General features: G+C 42.1%; 1 protein-coding gene across 4 annotated transcripts in view; it reads left to right on the top strand.

The window, feature by feature from the left end:
• The window catches only part of DMXL2 (Dmx like 2), a 103,252-nt gene that overhangs the window by 8,654 nt on the left and 67,389 nt on the right, over positions 1-27,209 (top strand). For all 4 annotated transcript variants that reach the window (XM_070763020.1, XM_070763021.1, XM_070763019.1 and 1 more), the window contains exons 2-10: positions 9,953-10,075; positions 11,405-11,476; positions 13,113-13,191; positions 16,084-16,249; positions 17,348-17,414; positions 21,641-21,819; positions 23,269-23,458; positions 24,342-24,516; positions 26,918-27,145. In XM_070763020.1, the coding sequence (XP_070619121.1) occupies positions 9,953-10,075; positions 11,405-11,476; positions 13,113-13,191; positions 16,084-16,249; positions 17,348-17,414; positions 21,641-21,819; positions 23,269-23,458; positions 24,342-24,516; positions 26,918-27,145 (1,279 nt within the window). The remainder of the gene's footprint in view (positions 1-9,952; positions 10,076-11,404; positions 11,477-13,112; positions 13,192-16,083; positions 16,250-17,347; positions 17,415-21,640; positions 21,820-23,268; positions 23,459-24,341; positions 24,517-26,917; positions 27,146-27,209) is intronic.

Here is a 27,209-nt window from a genome sequence, read left to right as displayed (position 1 = left end):
TTTGGCTCACGTGGATGCTTTGGAATAATAATAATAATAATAATAATAATAATAATTTATTAGATTTGTATGCCGCTCCTCTCCACAGATTCAGGGTGGCTCACAACAACAATAATACCAATATGACAATGTAACAAATCTGATATTTTAAAAAACATCTAAAAAACCCATCATTTAAAATCATGCAACACAAACATACCATACATAAAACTGTAAAAGCCTGGGGGAGATGTCTCAATTCCCCCATGCCTGGCGATACAGGTGGGTCTTAAGCAATTTACGAAAGACGTGGAGGGTGGGGGCAGTTCTGATCTCTGGGGGGAGTTGATTCCAGAGGGCCGGGGCCGCCACAGAGAAGGCTCTTCCCCTGGGGTCCACCAGACCACATTGTTTAGTCGACGGGACCCGGAGAAGGCCAACTCTGTAAGACTTTATCAGCCGCTGGGATTTGTATGGCAGAAGACGGTTCTGGTCCGATGCCGTGTAGGGCTTTATAGGTCATTACCAACACTTTGAATTGGGACTGGAAACTGATCGGCAGCCAGTGCAAGCCACGGAGTGTTGGAGAGACGTTTTTGGCCTCCAAGGGGCCTTTGCTGCCTGGGGAGGGCAACAAACGGGTCTACTGGGCCAGCGGAAGTCAGGAAGCAGGGAAGTCAGGCATGCAGGTGTAGGGCTGGAACAGTGTGGAGGGTCACACAGGCATGTGCAGGGGTTAGGGGGCATGAAGGGGCACTGAATTTTGGGTTTGGGCATGCGTGTGCGCTCAATAGCGCATACATGTGCATTTTTGGCACCTGAGGGGAAAAAAACATTCGCCATCACTGCTGGACCAAGTCATTGAATTTGGATCTGGCCAACAAAGTGTCACTCAAAACTGGAAGAGATGGCCCAGTTAACACAGCCTAATTTGCATGAAAATCGCTGATGAACTTCACAAGTCAACCAAGTTAGCCAAGTCCTTTGAAAACTAGTCTGGGCAGAATCCTGGAATATATCTGAGTAATTAAATCCATGGCAACTAAAGAGCAATAGAGCTTTAAGAGAAGTCAGGAGCTGAACTCCTATTAAGTTCGGTTTCTTTCCTTGTTTCCTTTGTTTCTTGTCGGCTTTAGTTTTCTGACCTTCTGGGGATCATGTTTCCCTCATGAATCCCAGCGACCAATTAGGTCCCACAGAGTTGGCCTTCTCCGGATCCTGTCGACAAAACAATCTGCCAGGGGAAGAGCCTTCTCTGTGGTGACCCCGGCCCTCTGGAATCAACTCCCCCCGGAAATTAGGACTGCCCCCACCCTCCTTGCCTTTTGCAAACTCCTGAAAACTCATCTATGTCGCCAGGCATGGGGAAATTGACATACCCCTAGCCGTTATGATTTATGTATGGTTTGTCTGGATTGTATGGTTGTTTTATAAGGGGTTTTTTAAATTGTTTTTTTTTTTAATATTAGATTTGTAGATGTATTGCTTGCTGTGAGCCGCTCCGCTCGGAGAGGGGCGGCATACAAATCTAATAAATTATTATTATTATTAAATTATTATTATCATGTGATTCCCCTTTTACAACCTTCTGACAGGCAAAGTCAATGGGAATCTAGCTTCACTTAATAACCAGGTAGTTAATTGATCAGCTGTTTGGCAGGACCCAGGGGAAGAACCTTCTCTGTGGCGGCCCCGGCTCTCTGGAACCAACTCCCCCCAGAGATTAGAATAGCCCCCACCCTTCTTGCCTTTCGTAAGCTTCTTAAAACCCACCTCTGTCGTCAGGCATGGGGAAACTGGGATATTCTTTCCCCCTAGGCTTCCACAATTTATGTATGGTATGTTTGTATGTATGATTGGTTTTAAAATAAGGGTTTTTAGCTGTTTTATTATTGGATTGTTGCATGTTGTTTTTACCACTGTTGTTAGCCGCCCCGAGTCTACGGAGAGGGGCGGCATACAAATCCAATAAATAATAATAATAATAATAATAATAATAATAATAATAATAATAATTCAGTTCAACAGCTGGAAAACGTCGTAAAATAGGACAGAACGTAGTTAACAAATATCTCATTGAACAGCAGAAATTTGGGGGTCGACTGTCATCGTAAGTCAAAGGCTACTGTACTTTTCTCAGATCTAGTTGTAGATGTCCACTTCACTCCGTCTATTCACTCCGTCTATTCTCACCTGCCGTTCCTTTGTGAGGCAGGAGATGATAGAAAGCTAGGACAGAAATAGACACCAGTTGACAGTTCAGGTGTACATGACCTGCCAAATCAATGTCCTGCGTTGTGAAGTGGTATGTGTGTGTTATTATCAGAGTTTGTTGCATGATAACTGATTCAGCTGGATTCATTAACTTCTTTGTAAACATAGTACAGTGGGGAGGGTGTTTTTGTGTGTGTGTGTGTGTGTGTGTGTGTGATTTTTTTTGTCGAGTCACCCTGGTATGTGGAAGGGGCATACAGCTTCCTTTTTGTCTCATTTTGGCCATATTCCAAGGCAATTAAGCTTTTTATAGCCGACAACTATAATCTATAAGTGTAACATATTTTTGCTGATAATGAAAAGGAAGGGAGACTACTATAGATGTCTACAGAGAGGGGCGGCATACAAATCTAAATAATAATAATAATAATAATAATAATAATAATAATAATAATAATAATAATTTAAAAAAAAGAGAGACAGAAGGTCTAATACTAGCGGCACAAGAACAGGCCATTAGAACAAATGCTGTCAAAGCCAGAATTGAAAAATCAACAGACGATCCAAAGTGCAGACTCTGTAAAGAAACAGATGAAACAATCGATCACATACTCAGCTGCTGCAAAAAGATTGCACAGACTGACTACAAGCATAGACATGATGCTGTGGCACAGATGATCCACTGGAACTTGTGCCAGAACTACCATTTACCAGTGGCAAAGAACTGGTGGGATCATAAGCCTGAAAAAGTGGTCGAAAATGAGCAAACAAAACTGCTGTGGGACTTCCGACTTCCGACTGACCGAATTCTGAAGCATAACACACCAGACATTGTGATCGTGGAAAAAAAGAAAGTATGGATCATCGACATCGCAATCCCAGGAGACAGCAGAATTGAGGAGAGGCAGCTAGAGAAATTAGTGAAATACGAAGATCTAAAAATCGAGCTGCAACGACTCTGGGATAAGCCAGTGAAAGTGGTCCCAGTGGTACTTGGCACGCTGGGCGCAGTGCCAAAGGATCTCAGTGGACATTTGAAAACCATTGGAATTAACAAAATCTCCATCTGTCAATTGCAAAAGGCCGCTTTACTGGGATCGGCAAACATAATTCGCCGCTATGTCACGCAGTCCTAGGTGCTTGGGAAGCGCCCGACTGGTGATGAAATAAGAAATCCAGCATAGTGATCTCGTTTGCTGTGTTGTACTGACATAATAATAATAATAATAATAATAATAATAATAATAATAATAATAATTGTTATTATTATTATTATTATTATTATTATTATTATTATTATTTGCACAAACACACACATACACACAAAGATTTTCATGGGTACAGGTATGTAGGTCTTGGCATAATCGGGTTTCTTCCCACGTAGGTTTCAGAGATTCCTGGTGACGTTTCAACGAGGTCCCACTTGTCATCTTCAGGCTGGTGCTTTCGGCTTTGTGCTCAGCCGAACAAAGCTTAGAGATTTAAGATTTAATTGGATTTGTATTCCACCCCTCTCTGAGGACTAGGGGCAGCTCACAGCATATACAGAAAACAATAATAAACAATCCAATTAATAATACATAAAAAGGCCTTAAAATTCTGGTTTTAAAAACTATCATATACAATTCATTCGACAATCATACTAAGAAACATTCATTGGTCAGGGGGGAAGATCTAAAAATCCCAGGCTTGGTGGCAAAGATGAGTTTTTAAACTCTTTTGGAAGACAAGAAACGTGGGGGCAGTGCGAATCTCCAGGGAGAGCTGATTCCAGAGGGCTGGGGCCCCCACAGAAAAGGCTCTTCCCCTAGGTCCCCCCAGCTGACATTGTTTGGTCGAGAGGACCCTAAGGAGACCAACTATGTGGGACCTCACCGGTTGCTGCGATTCACGCAGTAGAAGGTGGCCTCGGAAGTAGTCTTATACACACACACATACACACAAAATACCAGAACTAGATTATTTCTTCAAATAAACATAAGAAGGAGAGATAGTTTCATTTCATCAGAGCAGACAAGCACCGAATGGACTGAGAGTAGAGAGCGCAGAGTGTGGGCTGAGTCGTGCCCAGCCTTAGGCTAAAGTTTTCAGTTTTGATTCTCTGCACAGACTCAGAAGTGTTTAGTTCCCATTGGATGACTTAGTTGCTATGCCCATTCATTGGCTGACCTTATTAACATGGCTCCCCCAGTTCATGAATATCTTAACAGTTATTTTCTCAGCTGTTTGAAGGCAGCCGGGAATCGCTTTGTGATTCTATTTGTTTCCAACTGTGGTTTTTATCGGCATTATAATTTTGTTGGTTGCGTAATATCTGCCTCGGATCCTACAGGTCACTCCAGGATTGTTTACCAAGGGCAGCGTACACTGTCAATGAGAATAGAAACAAGGGAAGAAAAAGTATCTTTCGTTTTGAAAACTGTAGCGATAACACTTTGGCTTCTGAAAATTGATGGGTTTTGCATGTGAGAAACCTCTGAAGAAACCTTACTTGCTGGTCGGGATGAAGAGAGGATCTGTATTATTTAAGACGTGGTGTCCTTGGGGCCTCGTATTTTATTTATAGCTGTGATGTGGTTTACACTTGGGGAATTGAAACTTCTCAGCAGAAAACAATTCATTTCTGGATTTGCAGCCAGGACAACTGCCCAGGTGTGTTGCCACTGGGAGTCGAGTCCAATTCATTTACTTTATGGAAAGCAAGGTCATGGCAGCTGGGAGTGGAAAGCCAATGCTAGTCGATGCTGAAAGGCCGAAACTAGATAATATTTGAATGGAAGGCCAGTTGCAAAGGTCCAATTCAATTCAATTCAATTTATTAGATTTGTATGCCACCCCTCTCCAAAGACTCGTTGCAGCTTATTCTCTGCAGTACTAAAAGCATCCCAGAAAAAATGCAACAAGTACAGTGGTGCCTCTACTTACGAACTTAATTCGTAATTTTTCCCATTGGAATCAATGTAAAAGCAAATAATGCGTGCGATTGGGGAAACCACAGGTAGGGTGGACGCCCCGTTTCCTCCCAGGAGATTCCTAGAGAGGCCCCATGGAGGCTTCTCCCCGCATGTTCCAGCCCTTTTTCCTCTTAGGAGATTCCTAGAGAGGCCCCACGGTAGCTTCTCCCCACCATTTCTGGCCCTGTTTCCTCCCAGGAAAATTCCTAGAGAGGCCCCACGGTGTCTTCTCCCCGCCTTTTCTGGCCCTGTTTCCTTCCAGGAGATTCCTAGAGTGGCCCCACGGAGGCCTCTCCCTGTCTTTTTAACTTTTCCAGTTACATGTCGTATAAAATTAATAGAAACTTTTAGATGAGGAGAGATAAGAGTGAGTAATAAGAAAAGTTTATATATGATTGGTTTTAAGCATTGTTGTTGTGTTTATAACCATATATTGTTTTATTTTATGGTGCAGAAAATTTATAAAAAAATTATACCCAGATATATATTCCCCACCACCACCCAAGGGTTTTTTTTTTTGCAAAAGCGTCATTTTCCCCTGCCTCTGTGAAGATCTTGCAAGTCATTCTGCTGTTTCTGGCAGCTTGAAGATTCCATCTCATTTTTCGACTGTAGGTAGCCGAGCAACTAAAACTGGCACTAAAATGTGTGTGGGTGGTTACAAGCCTTTGTGCTTCTGCAGTGAGTGCCTGCTGCTATCGTGACGGCTGCAGAAACACGACTCGACTTTCCTCTCTGCTTCTGTTTTTATTTGGCAAATGTCTTTCGGTTTCTTTTCCTGTCCCAGAACCTTTCTCCAGGATGTGTTAGCGGTCTTGCTAGTACAGATGCAGAAAATAGAATAGAATAGAATAGAATTCTTTATTGGCCAAGTCTGATTGGACACACAAGGAATTTTTCATTTGTTTGTTTGTTTGTTTGTTTGTTTGTTTGTTTGTTTGTTTGTTTGTTTGTTTGTTTGTATGCCGCCCCTTTCCGTAGACTCGGGGCGGCTCACAATACAATAAAAACAGTTTATAACAAATCTAATAATTTACAATATAAAATATTAAAAAACCCCATTATTAAACAGACATACACACAAGCATACCATACATAAATTGTATAGGCCCAGGGGAGGTAGCTCAGTTCCCCCATGCCTGACGACAAAGGTGGGTTTTAAGGAGTTTGCGAAAGGCGAGGAGGGTAGGGGCAGTTCTAATCTCTGGGGGGAGCTGGTTCCAGAGAGTCGGGGCCGCCACAGAGAAGGCTCTTCCCCTGGGGCCCGCCAACCGACATTGTTTAGTTGACGGGACCCGGAGAAGGCCAACTCTGTGGGACCTAATCGGTCGCTGGGATTCGTGCGGCAGAAGGCGGTCTCGGAGATATTCTGGTCCGATGCCATGAAGGGCTTTAAAGGTCATAACCAACACTTTGAATTGTGACCGGAAATTGATCGGCAACCAATGCAGACTGCGGAGTGTTGGTGTGACATGGGCATACCTAGGGAAGCCCATGACTGCTCTTGCAGCTGCATTCTGCACGATCTGAAGTTTCCGAACACTTTTCAAAGGTAGCCCATGTAGAGAGCATTACAGTAGTCGAACCTCAAGGTGATGATGCATATGCTCTCAGTGTACATAAAAGAAAAAGATACATTTGTCAAGAATCATGTGGTACAACACTTAATGATTGTCATAGGAGTCAAATAAGCAATGAGGAAATAATCAATATTATTAAAAATCTTAGCATACAAGCAACAAGTTACAGTCATACAGTCCTAAGTGGGAGGAAAAGGATAATAGGAATGATGAGAAAAAACTAGTAGAAATAGCAGTGCAGACTTAGTAAAAACTTTGACAGTGTTGAGGGAATTATTTGTTTAGCAGAGTGATGGCATTCGGGGAAAAACTGTTCTTGTGTCCAGTTTAGTTTAGTTTAGTTTAGTTTATTTAGATTTGTATGCCGCCCCTCTCCGAAGACTCGGGGCGGCTAACAACAATAAAAAACAATGTAACAAATCTAATATTAAAAAGTAATCTAAAAAACCCCAATTTAAGAGACCAATCATACCAACAAACATACCATGTATAAATTCTATAAGCCTAGGGGGAAAGGAGAAAATGTTCAATTCCCCCATGCCTGACGACAGAGGTGGGTTTTAAAGAGCTTGCAAAAGGCAAGGAGGGTGGGGGCAACTCTGATATCTGGGAGGAGCTGGTTCCAGAGGGTCGGGGCCGCCACAGAGAAGGCTCTTCTCCTGGGTCCCACCAAATGACATTGTTTAGTCGACGGGACCCGGAGAAGGCCAACTCTGGCATTCGTGTGGCAGTTGTCTTGGGATGCAGTGTTCTGTAGTGACGTTTTGAGGGTAGGAGTTGAAACAATTTGTGTCCAGGATGTGAGGGGTCAGTAAATATAAAAGGCCAATAAATAATAATAATAATAATAATAATAATAATAATAATAATAATAATATATTAGATTTGTATGCCACCTTTCCGAGGACTGTGGAATGTGAAAGGACAACAGACAATAAGTAAACTTGTGGACTGCGCTAAAATGTTCAGGCTCACATTTGAATTACAAAATAAACGAGAGAAAGACTTTTTTATACAATTTGGGGAAAAATTTACAAATGGCTTGCAACCAGAAGAAATAACCAATAAATAAGTGAATAACACATGGACATAATTGATAATTATAAATATATTGAAAATGTAGATAATTGATATACGGACTAGATAAAGTAACAATGAGATACATGGAGTTTTCTTTTTGATTCACCAGGAATGTAAATAAGAAGATAATGGTGTGTCATGTAACCATTTCTTTTTTATTTCTTTTCTTTTTTTCTCTCTTTTTTCTCTCTCTCTTTTCTTGTTATGTTCCCTTCTTTTTCTCCCCTCCCCCTTCTTTTCTTTTTTTCTAATTGTATGTTTTAATTGTTGTTTATTGTTCTTTTTTTAATTGTACTGTATTTGGGAATTAAAATCTTTTAAAAAACAACCCCAAATGCAAGGACCATGAACAATATATGAAGAAGGAACATGATGCTTGAAGGAACATGATGCTTCATGGATCCTTAGAATTTCCTGCAACTATGCAAATGTGTTGATTATTTTTTTTTAAAAAACTTTTTTTTAAATCGGCTTTGCATATGATGCATCCACCTCCACTTTTCAATAAATGTATTGAAGGCTATAATTCCCAAACCTGCTTGCTTTTAAAGTGATTTTTGGCTCATTCTAAACAATCAACAAGTATTGCATTTCTAACTTAATTGTACCACCATTAAAATCCAGAAGATTATCTTTGTTCTTAATCAGTTTTAATGTTAGCCAGCATTAGCAAATATCTTCTTTTCCGGATTCTTCTGAAGCGTGGCTTAAATATAACCATACCCTCTCCTTAACAGATAAGGACCGTATTGATAATAACTTAGAATAGGCAAGCAAAAATCTGCCAACTGAAGGAGAATGTTATCTTGCTGAAAAATGGCATTGCTGCAGTTCAAGGTTAGGCAAACAGTTGCATAGTCCAGATAGTTTGATTTCAACACTTGTCCATGTGTCTTAAGAGCAAAGGATTGTGGGCATTGTAGTCTATAGAGACTCTTCTGTGGACAAAGATGCCTGCCTTTATATTTATCTTGTTGCTTTATTAGTTCAAGATTGCTTTTTTACCATTCTCCCTTCCTATCTCTTTCTTCTTCCCTTCCCTTCTTCTTTCTCATTCTCGACCTACTTCACCTTCCCTCTCTCCTTCTCCTCTTCCCAACTTCACCTTCTGCCTTCTCTCCTCTCTTCTCCCCTCTTCTCTTTTCGTTCTTTCCTTCCTTCTTTCTTTCTTTCTTTCTTTCCTTCTTTTTTCTTTCTTTCTTTCTTTTTTCTTTCTTTATTTCTTTCTTTTTTCTTTCTTTCTTTCTACTCCTTTCTTCCTTCTTTCTTACTCCCCTCTTTCCTTCCTCCTCCCCTTCCTTCCTTCCTTCCTTCCTTCCTTCTTACTCCTCTCTTCCCTTCCTCGTTCCTTTGCTGTACATTCTCCATTTTTCTGGAATGGTATTCCAACAGCCCTGAATTCTTTTACACAATCTTACATTTTTCATATTTTATTCCATATATATTCCTTTAATCTATATCTTTTATCTTAATACACTTCAAATTTTAGATTTTCTCTCTTTTTTTTCCTTTCTCCTATCCCCTCATCTCTTTCAGGTGTTACATCTGGGTTACATCATTCACTTATATTCAAATCTATTTATATTCATTTTCTAACGATCTATAAAACTTCCCCCAAGTCTTTTAATACAATGAATCCTCTTTATCTTTTAATCTTAATGTTCATCTGTTAATTTGGATTAAGATACGTGTCTGCGGAGAGGGGCGGCATACAAATCCAATTAATAATAATAATAATAATAATAATAATAATAATAATAATAATGGTTAGGAAAAAAGCTGGAAGAAAAGCCAGACTTAAAACAAGAATTCTTTCCTTTAGGAATTTCACCAGAAAATTTCACCAGAAAAATACCAAAAAAATGATATATATTTAATAACGCATATAGTAACAGCAGCTAGGATTGCATTTGCACAAAATTGGAAAGCAGGAAATCATTCCTGGAGCAGGGCAGATAATAAAGAAAATTTTGGATTGTGTTTTACAAACCTTGGAGGTGTATTAAAGCAGCAACATTCTTGGTGCCTCTAATATTTAAGGTCCTTACAAGGAACTAAATTAAATTTATGCCCTTCCCTGTATGTCTTTACAAGCAAATATAGACACGAAGTTTCTTTCCCTCTTCCTTTGTTTATTTCTCCTAGGCCTATGGCTCTGGGTGTGATATTGTCATCTTGGCCAATGACTTCGAATGCGTGCAAATTATTCCTGGTGCTAAGCATGGAAACATCCAGGTCAGCTGTGTGGAATGTTCCCAGCAAGGCAGGGTAAGAGATTCGAAATCTTGGATATGGTACGGTTAAAAAGCAGCCCTGTTTTTAAATATTAAGGTTGAAATTTGCACTGAAAGTTATATTCTCTTTTAAAAGAATGATACAGTGGTACCTCTTCTTACGAAATTAATTCGTTCCGAGACCAGGTTCTTACAGTAGAAAAGTTTGTAAGAAGCCATTTTTCCCATAGGAATCAATGTAAAAGCAAATAATGCGTGCTATTGGGGAAACCACAGGGAGGGTGGAAGCCCTGCCCCCCCCCCAGAGATTCCTAGAGAGGCCCCGTGGAGGTTTCTCCCCGCCTTTTCCAGCCGTGTTTCCTCCCAGGAGATTCCTAGAGAGGTCCCCCAGAGGCTTTTCTCTGCCTTTTCTGGCCCTGTTTCCTCCCAGGAGATTCCTAGAGAGGCCCCATGGAGGTTTCTCCCCACCTTTTCCGGCCTTGTTTCCTCCCAGGAGATTCCTAGAGAAGGCCCCACAGAGGCTTCTCCCCGCCTTTTCCGGCCCTGTTTCCTCCCAGGAGATTCCTAGAGAGGCCCCACAGAGGCTTCTCCCCCCCCCCTTTTCCGGCCATGTTTCCTCCCAGGAGATTCCTAGAGAGGCCCCACGGAGGCTTCTCCCCACCTTTTCCAGCCTTGTTTCCTCCCAGGAGATTCCTAGAGAGGCCCCACAGAGGCTTCTCCCCGCCTTTTCCGGCCCTGTTTCCTCCCAGGAGATTCCTAGAGAAGGCCCCACAGAGGCTTCTCCCCCCCCTTTTCCGGCCATGTTTCCTCCCAGGAGATTCCTAGAGAGGCCCCACAGAGGCTTCTCCCCGCCTTTTCCGGCCCTGTTTCCTCCCAGGAGATTCCTAGAGAAGGCCCCACAGAGGCTTCTCCCCACCTTTTCCAGACTTGTTTCCTCCCAGGAGATTCCTAGAGAGGCCCCACAGAGGCTTCTCCCCGCCTTTTCCGGCCCTGTTTCCTCCCAGGAGATTCCTAGAGAGGCCCCACAGAGGCTTCTCCCCACCTTTTCCGGCCCTGTTTCCTCCCAGGAAATTCCTAGAGAGGCCCCACGGAGGCTTCTCCCTGCCTTTTCCGGCTACAGTTTTGGAGGCTCAGGTTTGTAAGTGGAAAATGGTTCTTGAGAAGAGGCAAAAAAATCCGGTTCTTATCTGGAAAAGTTCGTAAGTAGAGGCGTTTGTAGGTAGAGGTACCACTGTAATTCATTTCTGGTTGAATCACTAAATGTTTCTGGTCTGGGGATTCTTCTTCTTCTTTTTTTTTTTTCCCATTGTTGTGTCGTGAGTTTAAACGCAGTTTTACTGTTTGCTTTTTTCTCTCTGCTCAGATTGCTGCTTCTTATGGAAACACTGTGTGCATTTTTGAGCCCCTGGGGGTAAATTCTCATAAGAGAAATTGTGTAAGTATTATGCGGTTTCCGTTGTCCTTTTTACCTTTTACCGTTCATGGATTCCTCTATTTACAATGTCATTTTTAAGACCAGAATGACATATTTCACAGCCTGCTCTTATGCTCAGCTCTTTTGGTCTGCAAAAATAATGCCTTCAACATCCCAAGTGCATTTATTTAAGCTGGCCTGCCTCCAAAATTTTTCTCCAACTTCCCAGAGCTTATATAAAACCTAAAACCATCTCACATGATGGTTTTGGAAACAAAACTAAGAAGTACAAGGGAAAACAGATGGGAAGAAGTAGAATAAGGGGTCATGAGCCACGATGGTGCAGTAATTGGAGCGCAATACTGAGATTTAAATTTGGCAGATCAAATCTCACCAGCCTCAAGGTTGACTCAGCCTTCCATCATTCCAAGATGGGTAAAATGAGGTAGTGTTTTTTCCCCACTCTAATCCCTGGACCCTACAAAAAACAGGATATAATAAAATTTGCAACCAGAACCCATTGTATGTGGACATTCTTACTTTACTTAAAGGTAAGAATGCCCACATACAATGGGCTCCAGTTGCAAATTTTATTATATCCTGGTTATCTACAATGAGATTTACATTGTAGATAATCTACATAGCTAGAGGTATAACAAGCAGGAAGAGGGAGATTGTGATCCTCTTATATAGAGCGCTGGTGAGACCCCATTTGGAATACTGTGTTCAGTTCTGAAGATTTCACCTACAAAAAGATATTGACAAAATTGAACGGGTCCAAAGACGGGCTACAAGAATGGTGGAAGGTCTTAAGCATAAAACATATCACGAAAGACTTCATGGACTCAATCTGTATAGTCTGGAGGACAGAAGGAAAAGGGGGGACATGATCGAAACATTTAAATATATTAAAGGGTTAAATAAGGTCCAGGAGGGAAGTGTTTTGAATAGGAAAGTGAACACAAGAACAAGGGGACACAACCTGAAGTTAGTTGGGGGAAAGATCAAAAGCAACGTGAGAAAATATTATTTTACTGAAATAGTGGTAGATCCTTGGAACAAACTTCCAGCAGACGTGGTTGGTAAATCCACAGTAACTGAATTTGAACATGCCTGGGATAAACATATATCCATTGTAAGATAAAATACAGGAAATAGTATAAGGGCAGACTAGATGGACCATGAGGTCTTTTTCTGCCGTCAGTCTTCTATGTTTCTATGATTTGCTTGTCCTCAAGGTAATATTTTTGTAATCATCCTTTTTTGTACCCAGGAATGTGTTTCTCTCCCTCTGCGATTATGACTTCCCTATGCAAATCTTTAATTTCACCCCTCCTAATTAAACAATGGGGCACTGAGCTAATTTTCTCCGCCTTTTTCTTGATGTACTAAGAATTAGCTATTCATGGAGAACAGCAGGAGTGTAGACATATTTTTCGGCTTTTAAAAAAACCTCGGAGCTGTGATTGCATTCCATTTCCAAAGGTGCTTAATTTGCAGATGTGGCTGGCATTCATTTATTAGCACTAAAGCCTTCTCTTGGCTAAGGGTGTGATTGCTTCATTTTGTCCACCAAATTTAGTTCCCTCAAAAGAACAAATGACGTCCGACATCGTGCGTTGTGCAGGTTGATTTAATTCTTGCCCTTGTCTCACAGCAACTCAAGTGTCAGTGGCAGAAAACGGGACAGTTTTTCCTCACTTCCATGACCTTCAACTTGGCATGGGACCCTCAAGGTAACAAGGTGTGAATGTGGTCACGTCTCAAGGGGTGTCAGAGTGCAAGAAGCTATTCTGGGGTGTCACCTTTAAGAGAAATATTTTGATTTCCACAGTGTAGAAGACAATTAAGAGTTAAAAACCTGTTCAGGTATCCACTATGTATATGTTTTTGGATGTGATATGATTGTGTGACTTGCATTGCTTTGGCATCCTTCAGTCTTGAAAGACCGTGGTATCATGTTCTGGATTACCCAGATTGTGAAACGTGTTCTGTCGGCCTCTCTGGTAGACTCCTCCCAAAAATTCACAGGTACAAATTTCAGACACACACACGTTTGAAAATTCAAAGCAATGTTCTTTATAATGAAAATTCACTTAAACCAAGCCCTCTTTTGGTAGAGCAAAGAGCCCTCGTCTCCAAACAAACTGGTAATTTGTACAAGTCCCTTATCAGTTCTGATATACTTAGCTTGCAGCTGTGAGGCAATTCACAGTCCTTCTTTCACAAAGTGAAACACACTTTGCTCTGGTTTAGTTTCCAAGCAGGGAAAAATCAGCACACAAAAGGTCGAAGTCACGAAACACAACGATCAGATAATCCTCCACAATGGCCAAACCCACAGGCTGCTCTTTATAGCAGCCTCACTAATGACCACAGCCCCACCCAACCACAGGTGGCCTCATTTTCTTTGATAATAATCTCTCAGTTGTTGCTGCCTATGCATCGCTCTCCGCATGCGTGGCTGTATCATTAACTCTTGTTCCGAATCCAAGGAGGAGCTAGATAATTGATCTCCTTCTGAGCTGTCTGCCCTACTCTCCTCCTCCCTGTCACTCACGTCTTCTTGGTCAGAGGAGCCTTCATCAGCAGATTCCACCGGGGGCAAAACAGGCCTGCAGCATGTGGATGTCTCCCCCCACATCCACAGTCCTTGGGGCAGGAGCTGGGCCAGAGCTAACCACAACAGAAACTAATCCATTAATAAACTACCGTGTTTCCCCAAAAAGAAGACCAGGCTATTTTGAGTGAGATCGTGTTTGAAACACCATGAGTCATTTCCTCTCTGGGGAGACAATTTCTTCCACTTCCGGCAACGCACAAGCCACACCTCAAATATTCACATGGGGGCTGGTTTGGAGGAAGCACCAAGTTTCATAGACAAACCACTGTGTTGCTGATTTTCTTTGCAAATTATGAGGGGGGGGGGGGCTCATATAGTTAGTAAGCCAGCCTGACAATTGGCAAGCTCATGTTTGAGATACAGTTGATGCTGCAAATGGGGTGAACTCCTCTCACTTGGCCCAGCTCCTGCCAACCCAGCTGTTCGAAAGCAGGTGACTGTGAGTAGATACATAGGTACCATTTCAGTGGGCAGCTAAATGGAGACATGAAAGGCAACCCCATGGCAATGGTGATGTCACCAGATTTTCACTTCGAAGCACTTCGGAGCAGCCAACAGGAATGTAGTACAGTAATCCCTCGCTACTTCGCGGTTCACCTTTTGCGGATTCGCTACTTCACGGGTTTTCAAAGGGGGCTTAAATCCATTAAATGCATTGAAAATTTTAAATCAATTAAAAATTCATAAAATTCTAAATCAATTATAAAAAAAATAATTTAATTATAAAATTATAATTATAAAATTATAATTGATTTCATTATAAAATTAAATCAATCATAACATTTTAAATCAATTAAAAATTCATAAAATTCTTCTACAATACTACTGTGCTCTATTAAAGAAATTGTCCAATTGTCTCTCCTTATCTCATTTATCTTATCGATTCGCTACTTCATGGGTTTTCAAAGGGGGCTTAAATCCATTAAATCCATTGAAAATTTTAAATCAATTAAAAATTCATAAAAATCTTCTACAATACTACTGTGCTCTATTAAAGACATTGTCCAATTGTCTCTCCTTATCTCATTTATCTTTTCTTCCTTTCAAATATGTTCACCTATACTTTTATATCTTTTCTTCTATTATTTTCTTTACTTATATTATTACATATCTTTCTCTTCAATGTGTATTATGTATTGGACAAAATAAATAAATAAAATAAATAAGTAAATAGTTCCAGCTGAGAAGCATTATAGAATGACTGTTCAATGCAAAGGGTGGGTTTTAAACGTCCAAATACTCGTTAAATACATAAAAAACTATCGTTCCTCTACTTCACGGAAATTCGTTTTTCACGGGTGGTCTTGGAACACCTCCCCCGCGAAAAACCAGGGCTTACTGTAGTGGTAATATTGCAAACAATGATAACCAAGTCGCTCCTTGTGTTAGTAGAATTATTATGTCTATTGAAATAGTTTTTTCCCCAGTATAGTTTTTTCCTTCCCATATTATTTATTTATTTGTTTGTTTGTTTATTTTATTAGATTTGTATGCCGCCCCTTTCCATGGACTCGGGGAGGCTCACAACACAATAAAACAATTCATAACAAGTCTAATAATATACAATTTAAAATTTAAAATAGTTTTAAAAAACCATTTTTAAACAGACATACCTACAAACATACCATACATAAATTATATAGGCCCGGGGGAGATATCTCAATTCCCCCATGCCTGACGACAAAGGTGGGTTTTGAGAAGTTTACGAAAGGCAAGGAGGGTAGGGGCAGTTCTAATCTCTGGGGGGAGCTGGTTCCAGAGAGTCGGGGCCGCCACAGAGAAGGCTCTTCTCCTGGGTCCCGCCAAATGACATTGTTTAGTCGACGGGACCCGGAGAAGGCCCACTCTGTGGGACCTAATCGGTCGCTGGGATTCGTGCAGCCGAAGGCGGTCTCGGAGATATTCTGGCCCGATGCCAAGCTATATCAGATAAGTAGGCTATTGTAGAAGCTGAGACACATTAGGTTATCTATTCCATATCCTTTAAAACATCCTTTGCTCCCAGGGAATCGTTTGCTCACCGCAACGGATAATTTACAGTTGTGGGCCCCTCCTGCTAAGGATGTATTGGAAGAAGAAGATGAGGAAGGGGACGATAATCCTGACCCCAGGGTCAAAGATGAGAAAAGCTATCCTGTTCTAAGTGATTGGAAATGTATCTGGCAGTGCAGGTAAGCAAAAACTGAAAAAGAAAAAAACAGCGATTAGCTTCAGGAAACATTTGTGTCTAGCTTACTAGTCTATCCAGGTGGGATTCCAGATTTGTGGCTAAAAAGTCCAGTTCAAGGTAGCAGAAAACATTGATAGGAAGAATAACCATTTCCAGCATGTTTCAAATTGCAAAGAGTTTCCTTCCAGAACAAGGCTATTTAAAAACCTTAGCTTTTTCAGAAAGCTAAAAAGTTAACACAAACTGCAGGAACTTCTCTATCCACGAGCCATGGTAGCGCAGTTGCTAGAATGCAGTATTGCAAGTTAACTCTGCCAGTTTGATTCTGACTAGCTCAAGGTTGATTCGGCCTTCTATCCTTCCAAGGTCTATAAAATGAAAACCCAGATTGTTGTGGGCAATATGTAAACCACTCCAATAGTGCTCTAAAGCACTATGGAGAGATATACGAGTCTAAGTATTATTGCTATTTCCAGTGCTTTTAAAACTAATTTGTGGGGAACTCCAGCCACCTCAGCAAAAAGTTGGGAGCCATAAGTTTTAAGAGACTATTTTTAAGAGGGGAAAGGGAGGAAGGATGAGCTATGTCTGGCTACTTGGGATTTTACGGAATATCAACCTGTTTTCTTTTTAAGAGGGAAGAAAAGGCAGTTGATAAAGAAATAAGTCAATAGTGTTCCTTTTCAGTCTGCCAAACCATGGAGAATTTTCTGAAAAGTTTACACATTACCCCAATTGTATATTTTTTAAATTAGTGTGTTAATAAAGTGCAGTTAGACTTAGCTTCATACAGTGGTTAGAATGCAGTACTTTTTGACTGAGGAGGTATCAAAATTGTTAACTGTTTGACTATTCTGCTGAGCCACCCAACAAGATTTAGGCCATATTCAGCTTTGACAATATAATTAGTTTTTAAAAATGCATCGTGTCGGGCAGCAATTAATTCTGTGTGGATAACAAGATTTCAAGTGTCCATGACAACAGCCTGACATGGATAACCTACCGTGACATTGTGAAGCTTTGCGATATTTATAGTAATAGCTATTTAAAACCGTGATAGCCTTTAAAGTTGAGAATTGCCTTTTTGGTTGTTCTTTAGGACAGCAGTTTCTGTCTACTTGATGGAGTGGTCACCAGATGGCGAATATTTTGCAACAGCTGGGAAGGTAAAAGTATTTTTTTTAAAAAAATATCTGTCATATTAATTGTGGTCCGTCATAATTAATTGTGAAATATGAATCCGTCATATTAATTGTGGTCAATAAAATAGAATTACTTGATGGGGAGAAGGTAAGTATGAAAAATCACTGAAATCGTGCAAGATTTCACTTTGGGCACATGTGCAGAAGCAAAATCTCGCAGCGGGGGCACAGCTATCCACACCGGCCCCAGGAAGCACTGAGGAGGCATACCATTAGGTGCTGGCAACGGTGGCCCGTCACTGGCCATGGGCAGCCCTCACAAACTCTGTTTTTTCTGACAGAGGGTTGCAGGGGGCTGTTGCAGCCAAAAATGGTGCTTAGGAGGGCTGCGGGCAGCCCTCACAAACTCTGTTTTTGCTGGCAGAGAGTTACAGGAGACAGTCGGATCTGAAAACAGAGATCGGGAGCCTGTTTTTACTGGCAAAGAGCTTGGGCCACTACGGGTGCCCCCGGCACGAGTGACATCAAGTTGGCCACGCCTCCCTGCTCCCCCAAGGTCAAATGAAACCCTGATGTGGCCCTCAATAAAATCGAGTTTGACATCCCTGATGTAGAGAGAAGGCATGGACCATAAGACAAATATGTGATGGAAGACCAGCTGTAGATTTCAGATTACAGTGATCCCTCGATTATCGCGAGGGTTCCGTTCCAAGACCCCTCGCGATAATCGATTTTTCACGATGTAGGGTTGCGGAAGTAAAAACACCATCTGCGCATGCGCGCCCTTTTTTTTCTATGGCCGCGCGTGCGTAGATGGTGGAGTTTGCGTTCCCCGCCGCCCACGCAAAGGGGAAACCCCGATTCGGCTCCTCGCTGCTGCTGCGCTACCGAGCAGATCAGCTGCTAGGCGGCCGAAGGAACCTTCCCTGGGTCTTCCCCCTCTTGCTGGCGGGCGGGCGAGCGGCGGGCATCAGCGAGGAGCCGGGGTTTCCCCTTTGCGTGGGCGGCCGGGAAGACCCAGGTTGGGGTTTCGGGGGGGTGCTGGGAAGCCCCCCAGGCTGGCTGCGACCTTTTAAAACAGCCGCGCCGCTTCCCAGCTAAGTCCTGAAGCCAAACGCGGAAGTTCGCCTTTGGCATTTGGCTTCAGGACTCAGCTGGGAAGCGGCGCGGCTGTTTTAAAAGGTCGCAGCCGGCCTGGGGGGCTTCCCAGCACCCCCCCGAACCTGGGTTGGGGGTTCGGGGGGTGCTGGGAAGCCCCCCAGGCCGGCTGCGACCTTTTAAAACAGCCGCGCCGCTTCCCAGCTGACTCCCGAAGCCAAACGCGGAAGTGGGGGGTTTTTTAATTATTTTTTTTTAAAATCGCGATATAGCGTTTCGCGAAGATCGAGATCACGAAACTCGAGGGATCACTGTATTCGCAAGGCCCACGGCCGACCCTAATGCAACTTTTCAATTAGTTGAAGGCAAAGCAACTTGTGGCTTTTCAAGGTATATATCCCTGGATTCAAAACCATTGTTTGTTAAGGCATGCAGGAGTTGGAGCTTGAATGGTAGCTTACTTCTGAATTAATATGCATAGGAATGTTTTGGCTTTGGCCTCCTCTTAATATTGCCCTCTATAAAGATTCTTCCTAGCAGCCATTGATATAAAGGGAGGTTATTAATGCTTCTTTTTTTCTTTCCATCTGTTGTAAACATCCGTGGGTAACTCACAAACGTTGCAATTAAATAACTCAAGCAGATGTTCTTGAGAGCCGAGTTCTACTTTCGCCAGATTTCCACTCCAGTTGCTAGGACTGTGTGTCACATCCTCTGACTTACCCTGGAGATTGTGGCAATTCGCTTGGCTAGATAATGCCAGTTTAAATGTAAAAGAATATAAATTAAGTGGGGTTTTTTCAACGTAAAAGAAAATGATCCTTAATGGTGAAATGTAGAAGACCACTAATGAGGCCAAAACGTTGGTCTTGTGGCTCAAAGAGGAAGTTGCTTTTGTGTAAGAAAAAATTTCTAATGTAAATTTACATGTTGTCATGCATGATCAGCCAAATTCCTGAATGTCCTCCCCGCTCAATTCTGCCCTTCCAGATGGTTCGGTTGAGAACCAAACACCGAGATACCACTACTGGTATCTACCACTACTGCAGGGGTCGGCAATCTTAAACACTCAAAAGAGCCATTTGATCCCGATTCCCACAGAAAAGAAAACACCAGGAGCCACAAAAACCTTTTGACATTTAAAATGAAGAAAGCACTGCATATATCAGGGTTTTTTAACCTTTATGCTACGTATTTTAAAAAAAACTATAGTGTGTTGCATTTATGAAATCAATGACCTGCTACAGAGAAAACAAATGTTTATTTCTGCATGCAACAAAAACATTTTGAACTCCGGAAAAAAAAAGGGAGTTGAAAAGCTCAATAAATCGTATGCCGGTGGGTGACGCATGTTTTGAGCGACAGGGAGATGAAAGAGCTACATGTGGATCCAGAGCCGTGGGTTGCAGACCCCTGCACCAATGGCAGATCATTTGTGGCTCCTTTGATTTATAGCTGTCTAGATGTGGTTTCTTCATATCTGTTATCTGCAACCACAGATAACATTCCGTTTCCTGAACATGTCGAGCCCGAATATGGTGGATCGCTCCCCATCTGCAAGTCATATTTGATTAGTTACGTTCTTTTAGAAAGCAAGCACTTTCCCTTTCACATTCATTGTGCTTGGGATATCTGCTTTATTAACTCGAGGTTCTTTAGAACATAACTGCATTCAGTTTTGTAAAAAAGGATGTTGAGACTCTAGAAAGAAGAGCCACAAAGATGATTAGGAGACTGGAGGCCAAAACATATAAAGAAGGGTTGCCGGAACTGGGCATGACTAGTTTAATGAAAAGAAGGACCAGGGGAGACATGATAGCAGTCTTCCAATATCTCAGGGGCTCCAGTAATGCAGGAGGACTAGATAAGATATCAGAATAAAATGTGGCACGTTTGTATAAACAGTAGTTTACTCTTCAGTGAAAAATATCTTCAGTCTTCTATATACAGCTACTGTATATTCAGCTTACGTACAAGTAGATATTCCACCAATCCAGGTTACAAGTAGATACAAAACCAGTCCAGGTTTCTAGTAGATACTAAACCTATGCAGGTTTCTTTGTATCACTATCTCAGTTCTACTCAATATCCAACTCACACTCAAACTGCTCCAACCACCATCCACTGCAAACGACCGCCAACGACCAATCTTATATTATACTTTTCATCTTTATATATATATAGCTGGCTGGGGAATTCTGGAAATTGAAGTCCGCCAGGCTTAAAGTTGCCATGGTTGGTGTTGTGGTTCAGCCTGAGGCTGCTCAGGGACCGGCTGTGTCTCTGCTGGCTCCATGCCCGGAGGAGGATGACAGCGAAGAGGAGGGGGCTGAACAGTCGGACGGGGGAGAGGAAAGTCAGGAATGGGATGAAGGAGAACAGCATGAGAGCCCGGGGGCGGGCTCTCCCCAGCCAGTAGCTTGGAATCATTACGTGATGAAGCACAAGCCATCATTGACATGTGACAGAGACGTTCAGATCAGAGAAAGGAGCAATTAAAGAAGTATTATCAGCACTGAATTAGGAACAGCTGGGCTTGGGTGTGGTCCTCCTTAGCAGGGTTTAAAAGGCAGGCAAGCCCTTGAAGCCATGTGGAGTGTTATCAATTGGAGTTACGGTGTCCTGCTTTGTTCTCGGCATCTCTGTTCCTGGCTTGTGGCCCAACAATTTGGAAGACCCGTGGGAGGTGTAGGTCTGCTATCTACAGCCTCGTATTGGCAGCAAGAATCCTGTATTGCTGCATGGACTTTTGCCTTCGTGGATATATCTGAAGATACAGCATTTTCCTGTTTGTAAGGACATTTTCTGTTACCTGTGTTTTTCTTGAATTTTATAAAACTGCCTTTGCCTTTTATCGGTGTGTCTGGGTTCTCTTTTTGGGTTGGTATTGGCTTCCGGAGTGACCCAGACAGAACAGTTGAAAACCCCTGTTCTACAATGTAGTACCTGCTTTGGGATGGATGGAGATGTTGAATGACTAAATGGAGATGTTGAATGACTAAATGGAGATGTTGAATGACTAAATGGAGATGTTGAATGACTAAAAGCATCATGGAGAAGGCTGGTCTCCCTCCTCCCGCCTCTTGCAGCGTTGCTTGAATCCAGTTCTTCGAAATGCAAATGATTTTTCCCTCTTGTTTGGTCTGATTCAGGACGACTGCCTATTAAAAGTCTGGTACCCCATGATGGGTTGGAAATCGTCGCTCCGTCCCCAAGATGGAGATGAAGCCAAAAAACCATCTGCCTCGACCCACTTTGCGTTTGTCTACCTTTCACATCCGCGGGCAGTCACAGGATTTTCGTGGCGACACACTAGCAAGTTTATGCCCAGGTTAGGATTACTCTGGAAGAAAATGATGGTCTTCCTCAACCGAAAGAAGAATCACTTTAATCCAATAACATAGGGATCTTTGTGTTGATGGTATTTGTGTTTTACTTCTAGCCAGGTGACATTCAAAGTGGATGCCTTTTTTGTCTGTCTGTCTGTCTGTCTGTCTATTTACCTTGCTACCTACCCACCCACCCACCCAATCCATCCATCCATCCTACCTACCTACTCACTCACCCACCCACCCACCCAATCCATCTATCTACCTACCTACCTACCCACCCACGCAATCCATCCATCTACCTACCTACCTACCTACCTACCTACCCACCCACCCAATCCATCTATCTATCTATCTATCTATCCATCTACCTACCTACCTACCTACCTACCCACCCATCTATCTACCTACCTACCTACCCAAACACCCACCCACCCAATCCATCTATCTATCTATCTATCTACCTACATACCTACCTACCTACCTACCTACCCAACCACCCACCCAATCCATCTATCTATCTATCTATCTACCTACCTACCTACCTACCTACCTACCTACCCAACCACCCACCCACCCACCCACCCACCCACTCCATCCATCCATCCATCCATCCATCCATCCATCTATCTATCAACACGTCCTAGATCTGAATGAATGAAATATTCTCATTGAATACTTCATTCTCTACAAAGTTGTATGTGCTGACAACATGCGAAATTGATTGTCAATCAGTGTTGCTTCCTAAGTGGACAGTTTGATTTCACAGAAGTTTGATTTACTTGGAGTTATATTGTGTTGTTTAAGTGTTCCTTTTATTTATTTTTGAGCAGTATATATTGCATAAAGGTGACTTTAAGGAGAATATATAGAGATAGAAAAATTGGTATAGACAATAAAAACTACTAGGTATTAATGTGTTGATTAATTATAGTATATATTATTTAATAGCAATAATTTATTATTAAGGAGGTAGAACCATAACACACACACAAAAAAAAGAATGTAATTATGCTGAATGATATGAAAAACTGCACAAAATATAGAAAGATATAAGTAAGAAGAAAATGGCTAAGAGAGAATGGAGATTTCGCTCTTGTTTTTAATTATGTTATTTTTTTGTATCTTTCGTTTTGTATGCATGCTGTTCGTTTTGAATTCATACTCACCTCGGTAAATACAATATTTGTGTTTGATTTTAATCAATAAACATTTATAATATTTATTTTAAAAAAGACTTCTACAGGTAGTTTTTGACTTAGGACCAGTCCCTTGGTGACCATTCAAAATTACCCCACCCCAAAAAGAAGAGTTTTAAGTCCTGATAGTTGTGATCCTCCGTGGATTGTGATAATAATAATAATAATTAATAATAATTTACAAATTTGTATGCCCCCCTTTCCGAAGACTCAAGATCCAAGATGGCCTCTCTCTGTGCTTCTTCTCCTCAGGGCCTCGGTTTGCAACGTGCTCCTGACTTCGTGCCAAGATGGCGTTTGCCGCCTGTGGGTGGAGACACTGTTGCCCGAAGATACGCTTTTGGGAGAGCAGATCTGCGAAACCAGCACGTCGAGCATCAGCACCAGCACCAGCTTCTCACATTCGGGAAGGCACAAAGACAACATCCAGCATGCTTTGGAAGTATGACGAGTAAAAAAATCAAATAAAATTGGGTGTCAGGTGCTCCCTTTGATTTGCCTGGAATTGATATCATCCCTCAGTAGCAGAGATTCGAAATCAGTAATGTCAGAATCTATAAAAGTGTGTGTCTGTTTTCCTTCCTTCCTTCCTTCCTTCCTTCCTTCCTCTATAACCTCCTTCCATTCTTCCTTCTGCTATAACTTCCTTCCTTCCTACTTCTCTAACCTCCTTCCCTCTTAACCTCCTTTCTTCCTTCTGCTGTAACGTCCTCCCTCCCTCCCTTCCTTCCTCTGTAGCCTTCCTTTCTTTTTTCTGCTATAACTTCCTTCCTCCCTCTGTAAGCTCCTTCCTTCCTTCCTTCCTTCCTTCCTTCCTTTGTAATCTCCTTCCTTCCTTCCTTTGTAACCTCCTTCCTTTCTCTGTAACTTCCTTCCTTCCTTCCTTCCTTCTTTCCTTCCTTCCTTCTGTCCTTCCTTCTGCTATAACTTCCTGTCTTTCTATGTACATCCTTCCTTCCTTCCTTTGTAATCTCTTTCCTTCCTTCCTTCCCTTGTAACCTCCTTCCTTTCTCTGTAACTTCCTTCCTTCCTTCCTTTTTTCCTTCCTTCAACCGTAACTTACTTCCTTCCATCCTTCCCCAATATGTGACTAAAAAGCAGACAAGATAAGACACCAGGCCAAATAGCTAAGTGGCATCTCCTCTGTCTATTGCTACTTTGGCCCAATTTTAGCAAGAAAACTGGCTTATGTTTCAGAGGTGCACATTCACTCTGGATTAAAATGACTTTCCTGATGGGATTTTGTTCTGGGATATAAATACTTTATATTTTGGGTGGTGGTTGTATTTTCTTCTGATCTTCCTTCTTCTTTCCCTCTGCTCCAGACAATCCACCATCTGAAAAACTTGAGGAAGGGCCAGCGAAGATCTTCGGTGCTTATCACTCACGCAGAAGACCTTCCCAACCAGCTGGGAGTCCATGAAGTGAAGCGCCATATCGCTCACCATGCTAATGCCCTCTGCCATTTCCACATAGCTGCAAGCATTAACCCCAACACTGGTGAATTCTGCATTTGTGTTTCCTGCCTATCCTACATAATAGAAGTTTGTCAATCTTTCCTCTATACTCTATGTACCCCAAGCAGAAAAACCTAGCTTTTTCTACAGGATGAGATCAAGTCTGATGGTGCTTCAAATTTTGTAATGAACTTTTAAATTTAGCAATAGCACTTAAGACAGATATACAGGTTCACAGTGCTTTACAGCCCCCTCTAAGAGGTTAATAAAGTCCGTATATTGCCCCCAACAATCTGGGTCCTCATTTTACCGACTTCAGGAGGACGGATGGCTGAGTCAAATTTGAGTCGGTCAGGATCGAACCGCTGGCAGTGGGCAGAGTTTGCTTGCAAGGAAGGAAGGAAGGAAGGAAGGAAGGAAGTTACAGAGAAAGGAAGGAGGTTACAAAGGAAGGAAGGAGATTACAAAGGAAGGAAGGAAGGAAGGAGCTTATAGAGGGAGGAAGGAAGTTATAGCAGAAAAAAGAAAGGAAGGTTACAGAGGAAGGGAGGAAGTTACAGCAGAAGGAAGAGAGGAAGGAGGCACTTAGGCTACTTATATACCGCTTTACAGCCCTCTCTAAGTGATTTACACGTCCTCATTTTACCAACTTCAGAAGGATGGACAGCTAAGTCAACCTTGAGCCAGTCAGAATCGAACTACTGGCAGTGGGCAGAGTTTGCCTGCAATACTGCATTCTAACCACTGCACCACCATGGCTCTTAATTTATACCAATTTAACTTGTACGTTTGTTTCACTCAGGACATTAATTTGCCGTCATTTTACCACCAGTAAAACTATAAATATAACTTCTTTCTCCTGTCTTGCGTAATTTCCACAGCGCCCCGACTAGCAGTCTTTAGTTGTTACAGTGATACCTCGTCTTCCAAACGCCTCATCATACAAACTTTTCAAGATACAAACCCGGGGTTTAAGATTTTTTTGCCTCTTCTTACAAACTATTTTCACCTTACAAACCCACCGCCACTGCTGGGATGCCCCACCTCCAGACTTCTATTGCGATCGAAGTGCCCAGCATTGCAAAAACGAGTGCTTCGCTGGCAATAGAAGTCCGGAGGTGGGGTTTCCCAGCAAAGGGAGCATCAGTGAAATCACAGCATCGCAAAAACACAGAGGTCCAGAGGTGGGGTTTCGAGGACTTTGGTGTTTTTGTGATGCTGCGATTTCACTGAGGCTCCCCTTGCTGGGAAACCCCACCTCCAGACTTCTATTGCCAGCGAAGCACTCGTTTTTGCAATGCTGAGATTCTCCTGCTGGGAATCCCCTGCAGCATCAAAAAAACACAGAAGTCCAGAGGTGGGGTTTCCCATGGAGGGGAGCCTCAGGGGAATTCCAGCAATGCAAAAACGGGCGCTTCGGCTGGCAAAAGGGGTGAATTTTGGGCTTGCACGCATTAATCGCTTTTCCATTGATTCCTATGGGAAACATTGTTTCGTCTTACAAACTTTTCACCTTAAGAACCTCATCCCGGAACCAATTAAGTTTGTAAGACAAGGTATCACTGTATTTGCAAATTGTGGTTTAGCTGTAGCTTTTCCATTTTTTTTAGATTTGGAGTGCAGAGCAAACTATAGCCGAATGACTCTAAAAAAAATTGCAGAAGAAAAAAGAACAAGACAGACAGGCAATGAGGTGGAGAATGTTATGCAAACACATTCACTTTGTCCTTTTGCTGTTTCTGTTGTTTCTTTTGTCATGTTTTGCAAATAAATGTATATGTAGGCTTCCACTACCTGGACGTCTTATATACACGCAGTTTCAATTTTTAAAAAATTGAATTTGGTAACTTGCTCTAATTTCCTCTTGAAAAATAGGAAATGGTTGAGAACTGTTCCAAGATGTTGTAACATCCTTTTAAGCAAGCCCGTTTCCCAAGCGCCTGAAAACATTGAATAACTTTTAAAATGTATAAATCAAGCTGGTTTTTATTTTTTTGTTTGCTTTGTCCAATACGCAATAATACACAATGAGGGTTATAGAGGATACAATCAGGTAGAATGTATTAAAGGGGGAATAGAGGAGAAAATAAAGGAGTAAAATATAACTATGAGAGAATAGCAGGAAAAGATATAGGGATAGAAGAGAAGATATAGGAGATATAGGAGAGACAATAGGACAGGGGACGGTAGGCACTCTGGTGCAGTGTTTCCCAACCTTGGCAACTTGAAGATATCTGGACTTCAACTCCCAGAATTCCCCAGCCAGCATTTGCTGGCTGGGGAATTCTGGGAGTTGAAGTCCAGATATCTTCAAATTGCCAAGGTTGGGAAACACTGCTCTGGTGCACTCATGTATGCCCCTTACTGACCTCTTAGGAACTTGGTGAGGTCAACTTGGTGAGTGTTTTTTTGTTCCCCCGCCCCCCAAACCATCCCTTCTTCAGATATTCCACCGGCGTTGGTGAAGACCGCTTTTAATTTCGATGAAGGCGGCGAAGGCTTCGTGGTCCATTGGCTAAATAATAAGGAATTCCATGTTACATCTTCCACGGAAATATTTATGCAGCACTTGCGAGAATTGACGGATCGGCAGATGAAAGGAATGGAAGATGATGTGTCTGAAAGAGGAGATGGAGAAAAAGAGAGAGGCTTGCTCATGAAACTCGATCATGGTTAGTTGCAGATATTTCTCCTCTCCTCAACCACCCCAGGAGTTGTAGCTGAGGATGAAGAGGG

This window comes from Erythrolamprus reginae, chromosome 10 (assembly GCF_031021105.1).
Source record: "Erythrolamprus reginae isolate rEryReg1 chromosome 10, rEryReg1.hap1, whole genome shotgun sequence".
NCBI lineage: Eukaryota > Metazoa > Chordata > Lepidosauria > Squamata > Dipsadidae > Erythrolamprus > Erythrolamprus reginae.
This window is presented reverse-complemented; position numbering and strand designations above follow the sequence as displayed.